At 52.3% G+C, this 14,992-nt stretch overlaps 8 protein-coding genes across 8 annotated transcripts; 4 read left to right on the forward strand and 4 right to left on the reverse strand.

Annotated features, from left to right (window-relative positions):
- Positions 1-178: 178 nt before the first annotated feature.
- On the reverse strand, positions 179-553 carry RHO25_009616 (uncharacterized protein; the record flags this gene model as incomplete). Its single annotated transcript, XM_023601146.2, has 2 exons — positions 179-388; positions 455-553. 2 exons carry the CDS (start codon positions 551-553, stop codon positions 179-181), a joined length of 309 nt encoding a protein of 102 aa, XP_023453650.1.
- A 1,048-nt stretch (positions 554-1,601) lies between these two features.
- On the forward strand, positions 1,602-1,984 carry RHO25_009617 (uncharacterized protein; the record flags this gene model as incomplete). The annotated part of the gene is made up of 2 exons (XM_023601147.2): positions 1,602-1,618; positions 1,675-1,984. 2 exons carry the CDS (start codon positions 1,602-1,604, stop codon positions 1,982-1,984), a joined length of 327 nt encoding a protein of 108 aa, XP_023453646.1.
- Positions 1,985-2,308: 324 nt separating this feature from the next.
- On the reverse strand, positions 2,309-2,801 carry RHO25_009618 (uncharacterized protein; the record flags this gene model as incomplete). The annotated part of the gene is made up of 2 exons (XM_065603197.1): positions 2,309-2,481; positions 2,534-2,801. 2 exons carry the CDS (start codon positions 2,799-2,801, stop codon positions 2,309-2,311), a joined length of 441 nt encoding a protein of 146 aa, XP_065459269.1.
- Positions 2,802-4,069: 1,268 nt separating this feature from the next.
- RHO25_009619 (uncharacterized protein) lies at positions 4,070-5,232 on the forward strand (the record flags this gene model as incomplete). The annotated part of the gene is made up of 3 exons (XM_023601148.1): positions 4,070-4,628; positions 4,689-5,030; positions 5,090-5,232. 3 exons carry the CDS (start codon positions 4,070-4,072, stop codon positions 5,230-5,232), a joined length of 1,044 nt encoding a protein of 347 aa, XP_023453645.1.
- An 809-nt stretch (positions 5,233-6,041) lies between these two features.
- RHO25_009620 (uncharacterized protein) lies at positions 6,042-7,051 on the reverse strand (the record flags this gene model as incomplete). The annotated part of the gene is made up of 2 exons (XM_023601149.2): positions 6,042-6,885; positions 6,936-7,051. The coding sequence occupies 2 exons, from the start codon at positions 7,049-7,051 to the stop codon at positions 6,042-6,044; spliced, it is 960 nt and encodes a 319-aa protein (XP_023453648.1).
- Positions 7,052-8,167: 1,116 nt separating this feature from the next.
- Positions 8,168-9,303, forward strand: RHO25_009621 (uncharacterized protein; the record flags this gene model as incomplete). The annotated part of the gene is made up of 2 exons (XM_023601150.2): positions 8,168-8,180; positions 8,231-9,303. 2 exons carry the CDS (start codon positions 8,168-8,170, stop codon positions 9,301-9,303), a joined length of 1,086 nt encoding a protein of 361 aa, XP_023453647.1.
- Positions 9,304-10,394: 1,091 nt separating this feature from the next.
- On the forward strand, positions 10,395-11,729 carry RHO25_009622 (uncharacterized protein; the record flags this gene model as incomplete). Its single annotated transcript, XM_065603198.1, has 4 exons — positions 10,395-10,649; positions 10,899-10,905; positions 10,992-11,184; positions 11,345-11,729. 4 exons carry the CDS (start codon positions 10,395-10,397, stop codon positions 11,727-11,729), a joined length of 840 nt encoding a protein of 279 aa, XP_065459270.1.
- Positions 11,730-12,727: 998 nt separating this feature from the next.
- On the reverse strand, positions 12,728-14,910 carry RHO25_009623 (uncharacterized protein; the record flags this gene model as incomplete). The annotated part of the gene is made up of 2 exons (XM_023601152.2): positions 12,728-14,364; positions 14,508-14,910. 2 exons carry the CDS (start codon positions 14,908-14,910, stop codon positions 12,728-12,730), a joined length of 2,040 nt encoding a protein of 679 aa, XP_023453652.1.
- Between the last annotated feature and the right edge of the window lie 82 nt (positions 14,911-14,992).

Raw genomic sequence — 14,992 nt, forward strand, 5'->3', positions numbered from 1 at the left:
ACCTATGTCTAGTGACCAGCAAGCCATACCACGAAGACGATATTGTTCGGCAAGCAGTAAGGTTCAGACTCGGGTTGGAGTCAAAGTCGTTCATTCATTCATTGATTGATGAAATGTTATAGTACAAATATGGCTCTATCGCTGCCCATCCTCACTACTACGCTGATCCGCTTGTTGTCTACTTTCCAACAGATCCATCGCTGAAAGTGGCACCCTTTGTGTCGTGGATTGCGTTTGGCACAACCTTCTCGACCTTTTCTGGGAGGCCCTCTTGGAGAGTCTGTGGGACGATTGAAGACCCGGTGGCGTGGGAGACTTTGCCTGTCTCCTTGTTGCTGTTGGTGTCGTGGAGGGCGTCTGGGAGCTTGTGCTCGACTGATGCGGGGACCTGTGGTGTGTGTTAGCTTGGGTCGAAAGGGTGTGAGGGGGATGTGAGGAGAGTTGAGGGACATACGGCTTCTTGGGCCTTGCCTGGGACGCTGCTGGCGTTCTGGGGGTCGGTGGCGTGAGAGGCGCCTTGGCCGTGCTGGTTGGTTGAGGAGGTGGTGGACATGATTGTTGTTATTGGTTTGTGAGGTGGGTGTTGTTGTTGAGAAGTGTGAAGATGATGTTGATGTTCTGGAACACGATGTGAGACATTTGCACTACTATATATGTACCTTTGTCCCTGCTGCCTCTCCCAGCAAGCTGGATCACTGCAGAATGAGAGCATCATAATAGCATCCTTCTTCATGATCAACGGCATGTGAAAGCCGCGTGATGCCGCTCCCCAACGTGGCAGGCAACAACAGTCGTCATGCAGAGAGGCGATCTCGCAATCATGGGATAAATTGGAGTTGAATGCGAGTTACCGCGAGTCGTACTTGATCTTTGCCACGTTGCTGACATTATGACCGCGACATTCTCTAGCTATCGTGAAGCGTCGTGTCCTTTTGCGAGTTGAGGCGAAGTACATGTGCGAGCGACGTGGAGACGTGGAGATCGGGTGATGTGAACATGGAAGTCTGTCACGTTTGTGCAATCCTTCGATATCGTCACTTCTACGTACGTACGTGAGCTTGATGTTTGGTAGGAGGTAGGTCCGCGTTTGGAGTCGAACGGACTGATAGTTGATCTGTGTCATGAGAAGGCTCACTGCATTGAGCATGTCTTGGTCAAGCTTGACCTTTGCTCAGGACTGGGAGCGGTGCTGGTTGATAAAGTGCAATCACTGCGAAGACTCGCAAGCCTGTACTGGACGTTGGTCGGGGGATACTGTAGGATACTCGCCCTATAGGTCGCAAGTCTGCTTGATTCTCTCGCGTGTGCTGCAATATTGGCTCACCCATCACCTTGTCTGGACCACCTTGTGTAAGACTCGAGAAGGAATATGAATTGTCTGGAGGTCGCCTGGTATCGAGATGCCCGGAAGGTGGGACGAGTGAGGTGGGACCGACGGGACTTCACGATGCTGAGTCAGCCCCGCTTCCACGAGATTCTTGTTGCACATGAAGACCGCAGACCACGTCCGCTTGCACTCAACTCACCTGCCCTCCCACCAAACTACTCTTGACTACCAAGTCCGTTGCAATCAAAGAATCCGCTGCCTAGAATTCGCCAAAATGTCGCGCCATCACCCGTAAGTACCGCTGCTGCTACCACTTCTTCCAAGGCAGATGCTAACAAATTGTCCAGCGATCTCGTCATGTGCCGCAAGACGTCCGGCATCTCCATCGGCCGACTCTGCGATAAGTGCGACGGGAAGTGCCCTGTCTGCGACTCCTACGTACGACCTACGACGTTAGTCCGAATCTGCGACGAATGCGCCTTCGGAAACTATCAGAACAAATGCGTGGTCTGTGGTGGCGAAGGCATCTCGGACGCTTTCTACTGCTTCGAGTGCACGCGACTCGAGAAGGACAGGGATGGGTGTCCAAAGATTATCAACCTTGGTAGTTCGAGGACGGATCTGTTCTACCAGAAGAAGAATTTTAGGAATCATTGAGAGGAGGGACGACAAGAGGTTTAGAATGAAGGGAACTGGATATATGGCCATGCTCGCAGCACGGCTTGGAAGGAGGACGCACACTGCCACACGACCTTAAGAGCAGCTCCTGCAATGCAAGAAGCTGCAGATGCCCACACAAGCATTAGGGCGACAGGCAACGGGCAGCAAGCACAGGTTGGAGTTCTCCCGCTTTGAGATGAGATCGCGGAATCAGCTGCGACGGAAAGCAAAACACATCAAGAAAGCAGTTGGCAAGCACCTGGCTTGTTCATTGAGTCGTCAGGCTGCATAAGTCATGGTATGGCATACAAACGGAAATCATCAAATCGTGTACTCATGTGTCTCCAGACCCTTCACTTTCGAACATACGTTCTCAGGCGTGCTATTGAGGGCGCGTGCGCTCCTCCTAAAGACGAAAACCACGTCCGCGAAGAGCCGCTCGATTCGATCAATGAGGTGCGTGTCGCGCCTGTGTTCTTGCAGTCCTCGTGAACCTAGTATGGTCAGTAGCGGTCGAGTAGGGAGCTTGATGGCTGATGCACTTACGTGAGGCATGCACGCGCAACATAGACGCCAGGTCTTCTTGACAGATCGCATGCGGCAGCTTGATCTCTTGCAGTCCGAGCGATGCGGCGGTGTCATTCGTCCACTCATACCAGCCGGAATCTGATCGAACCGGCGTGCTTGTGTGCAGGATACGAACGTTGGCGCCCCTGCCAGATGACAGCATCAAGACTTCCTGTGGCAAAGGCGTCTCTGCTGCGTCTCTGGCAGCGAACACGATCTGTGTATCGTGCCTTGTAGATTTGGGCATGTGCTGTCGAGCTTCAAGCTCTGGGCAGCCAAGGCTTGGTGCTATATCCAGCAGCGCTTTCTGCAGGTACGGGACCTGATCACTTCGGACGCTGTACGCTACGGATTGTGGGACATGAATCGTTTCGAACGAGGTGAGCGCCTGGCTGTAGTCCGAGCACGACGCTGGAGATGAGGATGATGATATCGTTCGCTCGCGAATACAACATTTGAAGAATAGGCTTTTCGGCAACAAACTGGAGAACAAGAAGAATGGAGTCAATATACAACTCATCGTATCGCTGACATTCTTCTCAGAGACGTCGAAGTGCTCAGCGAGAACTTTTTGTACTCCCGCATTGTCGGGATTCTAGATGAAGTTGAGTTCTGGGTCTTGTGAGACGACCGTTAAGGCTTCCACTTCCCAAGACTTCGACCTTCTTTCGAGTATAAAGCTATATATCCAGATCAGTGCTGGGACTACGATCTCAACGACGATGAAGCTGTGTCGCTCTTGACTTGGACCTGCATACACAAAGACTTCCACTCCACTTTATCTCAATCCACCTGGAATTGCGAAGTTCCGAAGACACACCGCTTTGCACACTCGCTGAGCCCACCGTCCAACGTCTTGTCAACGTGTCTCAAGTCCGCACAGACTGGAAGCGCAAGACTGCAAGTTTAGTATCCATTCCGCCCAAGACAATGACTGGGCCCCTCGCTGTGTCATGTTCGTGCGCATCGTAAAGCCTGTCGGTGGAGAACAGGACGAAAACAAACACAACACTAATTCCCGCGCCGCAGAATGGATTTTGCATCCAGGCCTGTCATGGTCACCTGGCAACAAGTTCTGCACCAATATCTGACCCCGCATACCGCATGCAGGAACAATCTATACACCCGAGCTAGGAGCTCGACCTCCACAGCCAAGACATCCGGAGAAATCTGGGGGTACACATTGCACCGAGTCCTCAGCCCGCAATACCAGCACAGCAAGACTGCTGCTGGTCCCGTCGACTTTGGAGAACGACGTTAAGACGGCCTGGCCGTGCCGACCCCCATTTTGAGCATCCTTCGTCCCTCGGCTCGGTTGCGAGATGCAAAATCACGAATTTGATTGTGGGTCATCACAAGCAGAATGAGGAAGGCACAGACTATCGATTGGGAAAACTGGATTTGACAGCACGAAAATGGAGGTATATAGGCATTGCCGTCCTGCCGTCCTGCCGTCGTAGAGAATTCGTGCGGCTCACTGGTTCCATTGCTTCAACCCGCTACGACACCACCAGCATGAAGTTCTCCGTTCTTTTCGCCGCTGCTCAGCTGGCTGCATGCGCTTCTGCGAGCCCAGCGTGGAATGAATGGTTCAAAAGAGATCGCGTGCGACAGCCTGCTGGACTGGAGGGCTTTGGTTGGGACAATCCACTCGGTCCTACAACAGGTGGCTCAGGTGGCAAGGTCTTCAACGTGAAGACTGATGCTGCACTCGTGGCAGCTCTTGCAGCTACAGACAGCAAGAAGACGATCTACCTCGAGGGCGAGTTCCGTCCAACTGCACGTCTCCGAGTCGGCTCAAACGTCAGTCTGCTTGGAAAGGGCAAGGGAGCCAACATCGTTGGCCAGGGTATCACTATCATCAATGCGACCAACGTCATCGTCCGAAACATCGGCATTCGCTTTGTGGAAGACAACGATGGAATCACGATTCAGAACACTACTCGTGTCTGGATCGACCACAACGAGTTCGAAAGCCAGATCAGCTTGGAGCTTGGCCCGGATTTCTACGATGGTCAGCTCGACATCGTCCGCGCCTCGGACTGGATCACTGTTTCGCACAACTACTTCCATGGTAAGTATTTACTCCAATGAGTGTGAGAGTTTCAATCAAATCGCTAATGTTCGGCACTAGACCACTGGAAGTCATCTCTCGTCGGCAACTCTGACGTGCTTCGCGAAGTTGACGAAGGCCACCTGCACATTACCTACCACCACAACTACTGGCGCAACTGCGGTACCCGTGGTCCTGCAGGACGTTTCGGACACCAACACATCTACAACAATCTCTACGAGGATTTCCTGTACCAAGCCATCCACTCCCGCTCGGACAACCAAGTCTTGGTCGAAGGAAACAAGTTCAAGGGCAACACCAGGACTGCTTTGTCGACTTACGGATTGGTCATCCCAGAGGACTCCCCAAACACTTGTGTCTGCGGAGACGAGGAACTTGATGGCTTTGCAAACTTGGGTGCTAGTAAGTTGACCCTTGTGTGTTAAGATGTAAGAGGCATACTGACGTTGCAACCTTTAAAGAGAACGACTTCGGAAGAGCCGATGTGAACATCACGCAAGTGGGTACTTTCAAGAAGGCACCTTACAAGTACAGCTTGACTCCACTCAAGTCTGTTGAGTCGGTCGTGAAGAAGAATGCTGGACTTGGCAAGGTCAAGGTTTGAATGCCATCATTCATTCGACTGGGGGGACGCCTTTGTACACAGCGAATTGGACTTTTCAAAAAGCACGAAATACAGCGCTCGCTATCGACAGACAAGACAGAAAGGAAAATGAGACTACGTAGTCACGAATTGTACACTTTTGCACAGCTGAACGCTTTCGAACAGGGGGCACTCTCTCAACGTTTGGGATTCGGTTGACACTTAGTCTGCGTGATGGCGGTAGAGCGTTGCTTGTGTGGGTTTAGAAGTGTGGTCAAGTATCTTGATGATATGAGTGTCCTCGTCGTGGAGATGGGGTGTGGCGTACCGCAGTAGGTTTATCGTGTTGTTTGCGAGTATGATCGATTGCATTGCCCTTTGGGATGTCTATATTCTATTCAAACTGGGACCCGGTCTGTTTTTCATGTACGACGTAACGTACGACTCACTGCTGACTACGGATACGTCAATTCAAGTTAACGGCTTAGCCCAGTAGCAATGGAAGATGGACTGGCAGAGGCAACAGGAGGTATGCAGATAGTGGTGATGGGTCGAAGAAGACCATGGCTTCGAGCGAGCGCTTTTGTGAGGGAGCGAGCAGGCAGTACACGTAAAAAGGTTTTGTAGAAGCAATCGACTGGTTCGTTGCATAAGAAGCACCTGGCTGAATGACTGAAACTAACATCTGTCGCTTACTACTAAAATCACTGCTTGACCAAATTTTCGAAATGCTGCCCGCATAACAAATGCGAAGCTCGCCGACGAGCTCTGTGTACCAGACCGAGCCCCATGAGACTGAGACTCATACTTCCATTCACTGCAACCCACGCTTAACCGAGCTTCAAGGTGTTGCCAGCAGTTCCAACAACGGCGGCCTTGACCTTGCTGCTTCCGAGGAGAGTGTAAGAGTAAGGAACAGTGCCGAAGCTGCCCTTTGGTGCAGTGTTCTCAGCACCACCGAGATCGACATCGTTGGTCTCGGCTGTTCCGGTCTCCTTGCTGTCAACGCTGAGGATTGGCTTGACGACGTTGCTGAAGACGGTGCTCTCAACGAGTGCCTTGGCGCCCATGCGGGTGTTCACACCGCTGGTGGAGACGTTCTCGTAGTAGTTGTTGAAGACGTGAGCACTTCCGAAGCGGAGCAGTGGTGCACGAGAGCCGATGTTTGCCCAGTGGTTGTTGGCGTAGGTGATGTGGAGCTTGCCAGTGTCCTCCTTGGCGTTGCTGTCGCTGTGGCCGACGAGAGAGGTCTTGTGGTGGTCGTGGAGCTTGGAGTTGGAAACGGTGATCCAGTCGGCGGCGTGGCTCACGTCGAGCAGACCGTCGTAGTAGTCCTTGTCGGCCGAGAGGTCGGAAGAGAGATCCACATGGTCGACCCAGACGTTGGTGGACTTTTGGATGCCGATGGCATCGCCAGTCTTAGCAACGACCTTGCTGCTGGCAATGTTCTGGACGATGACGTTCTTGACATCCTTGATGTAGAGGGAGATGCCCTCAAGCTTGGAGGAGGAGTCGAGACCGACGATCGAAGTGTCGGATGTGACACGGACCTTGACATCGCCTTTGATGGTGCCCTTTACGTAGACAACCGTTGGCGCGTCGGCCTGGGCAGCGGCAGTGAACTGAGCAAGGGAGCTGACAGTTGTAGTAGTACCACCTGCACCACCAGTGGTGCTGTGAATGTTAGCAAAAGCAGATACAAGGTCAGTGGCTGCTCGACATACCCGCCGTTCTGGGATGCGTATCCGACAGGGCCATCGGCACGCTTGGCATTGTTTGTGGGGATGGCAGTGGCCAAAGAAGCCATCGCCGCCAGGGCGATCGAAGAGGTGAACTTCATGGTGAGAAAGAGAGTGGTTGGTTTGAGGGAAGGAAGGAAAGAGAGGCTGTGAAGAAGATGTAGTGAGCTGGTGTTCTGGTCTCAAACCTTAGGGGCTTGTCGTCTCTTTTGTATTCGACGACTCCCAATTGTCGCCCAGCAATGCAGTCGTGCAACTCATCAATGCATCACGAAAACTACTACTTGCAATTTGGAAAAATCGGTCCTGCTGTACTTTCATGTCGCTTGTCCGTCCGTCCACGCCACGTTCTTCTGGCTCCGCAACGGAATTGTCCACATGTGTAACGCGCTCGCGGTTGGGGGCCCAGTCAGTCGCACGCGATATGTGCTGCACGTCCGAAACAAGACCGACGAGGCGCAAAGAAGCCAGGCTCATGTACTCCAAACGGTCGATGCATAGTTCGAGGCATCTTGGCAAGGCTTGTCATGGTTTCACATAGATGTGGGGGGCCGTAGGATGGAGTCGCGAAGCTGATTTGTCCGCTGGTCACCTAGCGACCCATAGGAGCGGAGCAGACTTCACTTTCTGGAATATTTCCCATAGGGAGACAGACTCTCGGTTCGAGCATCGATCGGCTGTTCGTCTATTCTTCGGCGGCAGACTATGAGATCCACTGTCCCGAAACACATCATGAAGGTCCACGAGAAAGCAGTCACTCCAAGCTGACGGTCGACAGATACTCGGGGATACATTTCGGACTGTGGCCACTGCATCTGTCGACGGTGAATCTGCGAAGGATTGGACGGCCTCCTTTGCTTGGTCCGCCCGAAGACCCCCAGATGTCAGCGATGGATTCCTCGTGACCGTGTATCTCAGCTGTGGGGTAGATGTCGACATCACGTCGAGAAGAAGTAGGCAGCAAGTTAGTAACGGGGCCGAGGGGAACCAGCGCAGCCTGATATTGTGTGTGACGGCGGGACGATGAGGTGTTGCTAGGAGGTAGCAAGGTGCAGTCGGCAGCTATGGAGGGATCAAGGTTTGAGTTTTATGCCAAGCCGGCTCGGGTGCTCCCTGTTCTTCACATGGGTTGCAGTCCTACGGCACTCTTTCGCCTTGTCAGACCTGCAACAACACTGATTCACGGGACGGACATCATCCTCCGATAGGCGGCAAATATGTCACACAGTAGTGGGTCGACTCTCATTGACGGAATTAACTGCAAGTACTAACGATTCAAGAAAGGAATACCTCGCTGGCATTCTTCACCGCACACGAGCGCAATGAGCTGAAGGGTCATTGGGGCTCTCAATCTACTCGACTCACTCGGGATAGCTTCTTGCCGTTCGGAAGCTGTCAATTATGCCTTCTCCCTGCACGTGATCCGGTGTCCTGCTCAAGTCATGGCCATCTCTACTGCAGGGAATGTGCCGTGAGCAATCTGCTGGCACAAAACAAGGAGCTGAAGAGGCTGAAGAAGGAAGCCGAGCGCAGGAAGCAAGAGGATGAAGAGGAGAAGCAGCTGGAGGATGCGGAGGCGCAAGCGCGAGCCATCGAGGAGTTCGAGAAGGTGCAGGCCGGTTTGAGCGCCAGGCCTGGGGCAACAGCTAGCCAAAACATCGTTGGACGAGAGAATGGCAAAGTCGTGGTGGAGCAAGAGGTGGAAGAAGGCGCAAAGAAGGGCACGAAACGCAAATTTGAGCTGGATGAAGAGGAGCTTGTGCGACTTGCCAACGAGGATCGCGACAAGGCTCGGAAGTTGATGGACGACGAGAAGAACTCCAAGCCACACTTGCCAGCGTTCTGGGTCGCAGGCGAGACGCCAGACAACAAGAAGGCGGACTCGAAAACGATCAAGCAACATCCGACATGTCCAGCAGCTTCGTCCGACAAGCCCCATGACTTCACTTTGAAATCACTGGTCTCGATCAAGTTCACCGAAGAAGCGTCATCCGCTGATTCGAACACCAAGCAACGGAGCTGTCCTGCGTGCAATAAAGCACTGTCGAATTCAACGAAAGCCGTACTCGCAAAGCCTTGTGGTCATGTCTTGTGCAAGCCGTGCAGCGATAAGTTTCAAAAAGCAGCTGAGAAGTCTTCGCACGACAAGGAGCATGACGATTCCGTGCGATGCTATGTGTGCCAAGAAGACATCACTCCTGGTCGCAAAACGAAGCGGAAGAAGGACGCTTCAACGGGTGAGAAGGAGAGCAAGACAGAGCGTGGACTCGTCGAGCTGGCCACCGATGGCACTGGCTTCGCTGGAGGTGGCAAAAGTGAAGTGAAGAAGCATGGTGTCGCCTTCCAGTGCTGATTGCATATGCTCTCGTGGTAGCCGTACGACCTGGCCATGATGGCCTGGATATCGCAATACAGTGCTTGCAGTGCAGGGCGTGCAATGCATCGCCGATCTGCAAGCAACCTTCGGCACTGCCGCAAGAGGCCATTCAGCTCGGGATATTATCGCGAGGCAATCATGTGCTCCAGGGCCGACGATCATCTGTCCACGCTTCCAGGTAACGCGACCATCTTGGTTCTGATCAGACTGTTTCATCGGCCCCTGTGCACAACTCGCAGGAACGAACAAGCAAGGTCGCAGAGGATTGGCCCATGATCGGGTTGACAGAGCATGCAGCTCGTTCCTTCAGGCTTCAGCGGCAGTCGTACAACGACAGACGTAGTTACGAGACAAAGTCCTGTCATGCTGGACTGTTGCTCGCATATAACTGGTGGCTTTCGCCTCGCTAGCCCGTCTTGGGAAACTTACTAGCGCCAAACTGCATCAACCTCATTCTTGTCCGTCCTCCGGTTCTGACAAGACAATTTCGCCAGCTAGTTCAGCCACAACGCACATCTCCTTCCGTCTCAAGCATCGCCACCGATTCTTGCCCTGTGTTGTGCTGCAGCTCAAGCAAACTGGCGAAATCCGCGATAGCTGTCTCATTGGCGCCGAGAGATCTTAGCAGAGGGGGTGGAGATCAGCGGGCTTGTTACGAGTCCAAGCCCGCTAACTCTACAGTAACCACCAGTCTGAAAGCCCGAATCCTATCTTGCCCAGCTGTCCCACCATGCACGCATATTGCAACCTTCCGAACGTGGCAAGAGAGCGACATCACTCGCGAGGCCACGAGCGAACGGTATAACGTCTCCACGTTGTGATGGTCTTGACAACTTCCACTTTCGTACGAGCGTCCGGCTGGCCAAGCAGATACACGATGATGCAGGTGTCGCTATCTGAAGCGAGTAGGCTGAGAGGGCATGGAGATGTGCCGGCAACAGTCGCAATATGTGTTGGGCAGAAGAATACAAAAAGCGAGGGAGCGGCACGCATGATATGCCTTTGGATTCCATCAAGGTCGTCTTCTCTTCGCTTCGCCTAGAATATTTGTGCAGCAAATCATAACCATGAAGTTCAACAATTCTTTCTTGGCAGCCGCCGCCGCCAGCATCGCATCTGCGCAATCTACCTATACGCGATGTGCCCTCGGTGCACCAGCAGCAGAGCAAGTTGCTGCCCTCGAAGCCGCCGCGGCTGAGGGCGCTGCCAATCTCGAAATTTCTCGAATGGCTGCTGCGACAATTCCAACATACGTACACGTCGTTACTTCGTCCTCGAAGCAAGGTCGTTACTCCCAAGCTATGATTCAGAGCCAGATCAGTGTACGTATTTCGCCTTTTCTAAACCCTCGATGGCTTGGTCGAGCAATTTCTGGCAGAGAGCGCCAGTAGTGCCAGTGGGGGCGAAGCTTACACGCTTCTTTCCTTGGACTCACATGCCGCAATGTTCACCTGAAAACTCGTCTCTCTCTGGAGATCCTGGGTGTTCTCTGCTCTTCCGCTTGGTTCCAAACAACACTTTGTTTCTACAAGTATTCTAGGGAAAGAATCTTGACTGACAATATGCAATAGGCCATGAGTAAGATTAGCCGCTATAAGGCATCTCCAACGCGCGAGAGCCTTGTCTTAGACATCTTCGTGCCTCTTGCTGACTTCACTTGATAGACCAGGCTTACGCGGGTATGGGATTCACCTTCAGGCTGGCGTCGACCGACTTCACCGTCAACAACAATTGGGCAACTGCCAACCTTGGCACGGCCAACGAGCGTAATATGAAGACTGCGCTCAGAAAAGCCCAAGGCTATGATGAGCTTGATCTTTACTTCGTTTCCGACATTCCAGGCGATACCCTCGGATGGTAAGCAACTCTCACATTTCTCTGCTTCTAGTATCTTCGCCCTGTCGAGCGTATCCGAGGCACTTTGTGTCGACAAGCGAAGCAAGCGTGGAGTCCAGGTCGCGTTGAGAGACTGCAAGTGTGGATGTTTCCCCAGCTGTTTCTAACATTCTGCTTTCAGGTGCTACTTCCCAGTCGCCAACCCAACCACGAACGACCGCACCCTCGACGGCTGCGTGAACCTTGCAGACTCGCTTCCAGGTGGTGCTGCTGCACCCTTCAACGAGGGTGCCACCGCCACTCACGAAATCGGCCACTGGCTCGGTCTCTTCCACGTCTTCCAGGGCCAAAGCTGCACTGGAGCCGGCGACTCTGTCAGCGACACCCCACCTCAACGAACCTTTACCAGCGGATGCCCTGTTGGCAAGGATACTTGCCCCGGCGGCGGTGTTGACAGCATTCACAACTATATGGACTACAGTGATGATTCCTGCCTGGATCGATTCACTGCTGGCCAGACTCAGCGTGCTACTGCGCTTTTCAGCCAGCTCCGAAATGGGCGGTAGATGCCTACTCGGTGGCGAGGCGTTTGATTGTGAATCAGAGATACCAAGATATCGACAAAGAATGCGTCAGGAACGCATGTGAATGATAGGCCCAAAGACTGGCTGAAAAAAAGTCGCTAGAGTAGAATTAAAATCTCTATTGCCCTTCTTGTATTGCGTCTTTGCACCACTCTCTCTTTCTGGCAATGCTCGAACTGCATATCGCTATGCGATGTATCACAGAAGCAGCGCGGTCCCAGTCTCGGTCCCGGTGCAATCGTCATGCTAATTTTGGGGTTGATCTCGTGTGGTCGATGAGTATTTGCATTGATTCTTCTCGATCTCGGGATTGTTCGTTCCACTTTGGGAATGCATTGTCGATGATCGTTTCGACTCTCTGACCTACATCGGTACACTAGACGTGCTATCTCCTAAATGTTCGAACATCTGGGGACTCTGTCTATGGTAAGCTCTCACTGCCGTGTAACTCACATATCCTTTGATCCTCTCAATCACGCACCAAATCCAGCGGAAGCCAGAGAAAATCTGTACGCGCGTACGTGATTGTAAAACTCCATTCTCGGCTCATCTGTGCCTATATCGAATCTTAGTACTTGCCTCTCTTCCTTCGGACCTTCAAGACTCGGTCAAGCACCGATGCTTTCGAGAACGCGACAACCATGTGAGCGCTCGCTCGCCGAACATGCAGTCTCCCATTAGTTGCCGTTTGAATTTGACCGCTCACATCTCCTCTTCCTTTCCTCCGGTGGCATACCTCGCCAGCATCTCCCCGAGAAAGACATCGCTCACCGAGATCTCGATTAGTAATTTATAGCTCTAGCTTCACGATGATCCAAGATTTGCTCGTTCGCTCAGCGAAATCTGCGACAAGCCCTTAGTGGCCGCAGCTGTGTAGCCAGTGAGGCGAAAGTAATTTTTATTGAATTGGAATAGTCATTAGTAGTTTTGTGCTTTAGCAATGTAAGTTCTATACTCGTCCAAGCCAAATGTCCAAAGTTCTACAAGTGAGGTCCACCTAAGTCAAGCTTCTTTCTGACTTCTCCCTCACTGATGTCGTGCTCTTTCGCAAGTCGTGTCACCGCGTCATCCAATTCCTCCGACTTGCCTAGCCCTAACGCCTTGGTGACTCCGACTTTGTCTCCAACTGTGTGAGCTGCATCTACGACTTTCTCGCTAGCGTTTCGAAGCCCGTCCGCTACCTCTTGGACTTTCTTCACGAACTGCTGTCGTAATGTATCGTCGACTGGTCGTGGAGTAGTCTCTGGCCAGGCTCCTGGAAACGAGGCGAAGCCCTTCGTGCCTCGACCCGCCATGTCTCGAGCAGTCATTGTGTGATCATGGTGATTCCATCGGTCCTGGGCGGATTCTTTCGAGAGCTTCTTCAGCAAGTATATGTGCTGATCTTCGCTGTGGGCGTCCCACCACTCGCGGACAGAATCTTGCATGTATCGCTGTATGTCGCTTGGTTCTTGCACGAATGCAGGATGGTGCATGATGGAGAGGATATCCTCGATCGTCTCTTCGACATCTAATGAAGGATCATCCCAGCATTTCACTATCTGCTGAGTGCTCCAGTTCAGGCAGATAGTGGCAATGATGCCCGCTGGCTGATTTAAAAGATTGCTGAAATGATCTTTTGCCAGTTCTGAATGTGTTGGATTGGAGTCCATGGAGCCTGGTTCCCAAATTTCTGACGCCTTACTCATCTCGACTGTCTGCTGCTTGGCCATTTCTGCAGCTGCACGGACTTCGTTGAGCGCCGGTTCGATGAACGCAGCCAGTAACTTGTATGCAAGATTGTCCGCCTGTGTCTTGATGTCTTCTATAGCTTTGCTCAGCCCAGGAAAGGTAGGTCCATCATCATGCTTCATGGTCCAGAGCTGAATGTCGTCGTGAAGTTTGAAGATTGGGTGGATTGCATTCCATAAGTTGGGAAAAGGTTCATCGGATTTTTCATCTGAGGATTTGGTCTGGTTGGAATTGTTCTGAGCATCCGTGACAGCAGAATTGATTGATTGCAGCTGACCAGCAATGTCGCTGTTCCCTGGCGTAAGTGACGAGATCTTCTCAGCAACTGAAGCAATGGCCTGGAAGGCACTTTTGAAATTCGAGGATGAAAAGAGCTTGGACTGCATATTTGACAGGTCGCCAAAAGAGGTAGTTCTCGTCTCGCCCCTGTTGATGATGGCCGCGCGGTCATCGGCCTCTCCTAGAAAGCTGTGCAGGATATCAACAGCGCCAAATGTGCCTGTTGTTAACGGAGGGACTTTGCTGTGCGAGCCAGGTGCCTCTATCCAACTCTTGTCGCCCACAAATGCGAAGATATCCTGACATCCATCAAATTCACGGAGACACAGCTCGATGAAATTGCTGTGGGCGGCGAAGTCTTCTATAGTGTGCATTGCCGCTCCCAGGCTGATGAGCGCATCCGCCTCATTTTCGTTACGCTTGTATTCAATGCATGCCCACAGCTTCTTACGGATATAGTCAGCTGATGTCGTCCAATCCTTTCCTGAGTTTGCAATATAGTTTTTCATGCCAGTCTTTGGGTCGACTTCGAGCTCCACTTCCCTGACTGGACCACGGAGTCTGCCATCGATTTTTGTGGCGTCCTTGTCCGGCAGGTCAGCGTAGCCTGAAATTTCGATCAAAGGTCAGCATGAGCCTCTCACACGTTGTGCGATCGAAAGTTATCAATTGCAGATCTCTCGAACACAGCTTACACTTGTTATCATGTTCGAGAGTATCGTCATGCGTCAAGAGAATACGTTTACATACCTTTCGGATTATCAATATGCTCCTCATGTCGATAGACTCCAAGACGCTCCTTTGTGACATCGAAGCCATCAGTAGCGAGTCCAAATTCCATAAACGCCAAAATCGCAACCACAGCCCGCAGAATTGACTCGTGGACCTTGTCTAAGCAAGTGGTATCGAGCAGTTGCGAAAAGTCCCGTAACCAGTTGCCGAAATAAACCTGCTTGGCTTGTAATTTTGTGAAGGCATAGTTGCTCACGAAGCTGACTGGCAGCAGAGGTAACAAGTTACCAATATCTCCATGTCGCCAGACGTAGCCAAGCCATTCGTTGTCCTCTGGTACTTCGCCAGCGCCGAAGGCGTGAGCGCAAGTGAGGAGACAGAAGCAGATTAGAGCCACTGCGGCCACCGGAGAGCGAGGCATCACAATCGAGGTCTGCTGTCAAGTCGTGGACGTGGGAAGAATTACTGGAGTTGTTATCCTGCTTTCCACTCCAAGAAATCGG

The sequence above is a fragment of the Cercospora beticola genome, chromosome 6 (genome assembly GCF_033473495.1).
Source record: "Cercospora beticola chromosome 6, complete sequence".
Taxonomy (NCBI): Eukaryota; Fungi; Ascomycota; class Dothideomycetes; order Mycosphaerellales; family Mycosphaerellaceae; genus Cercospora; species Cercospora beticola.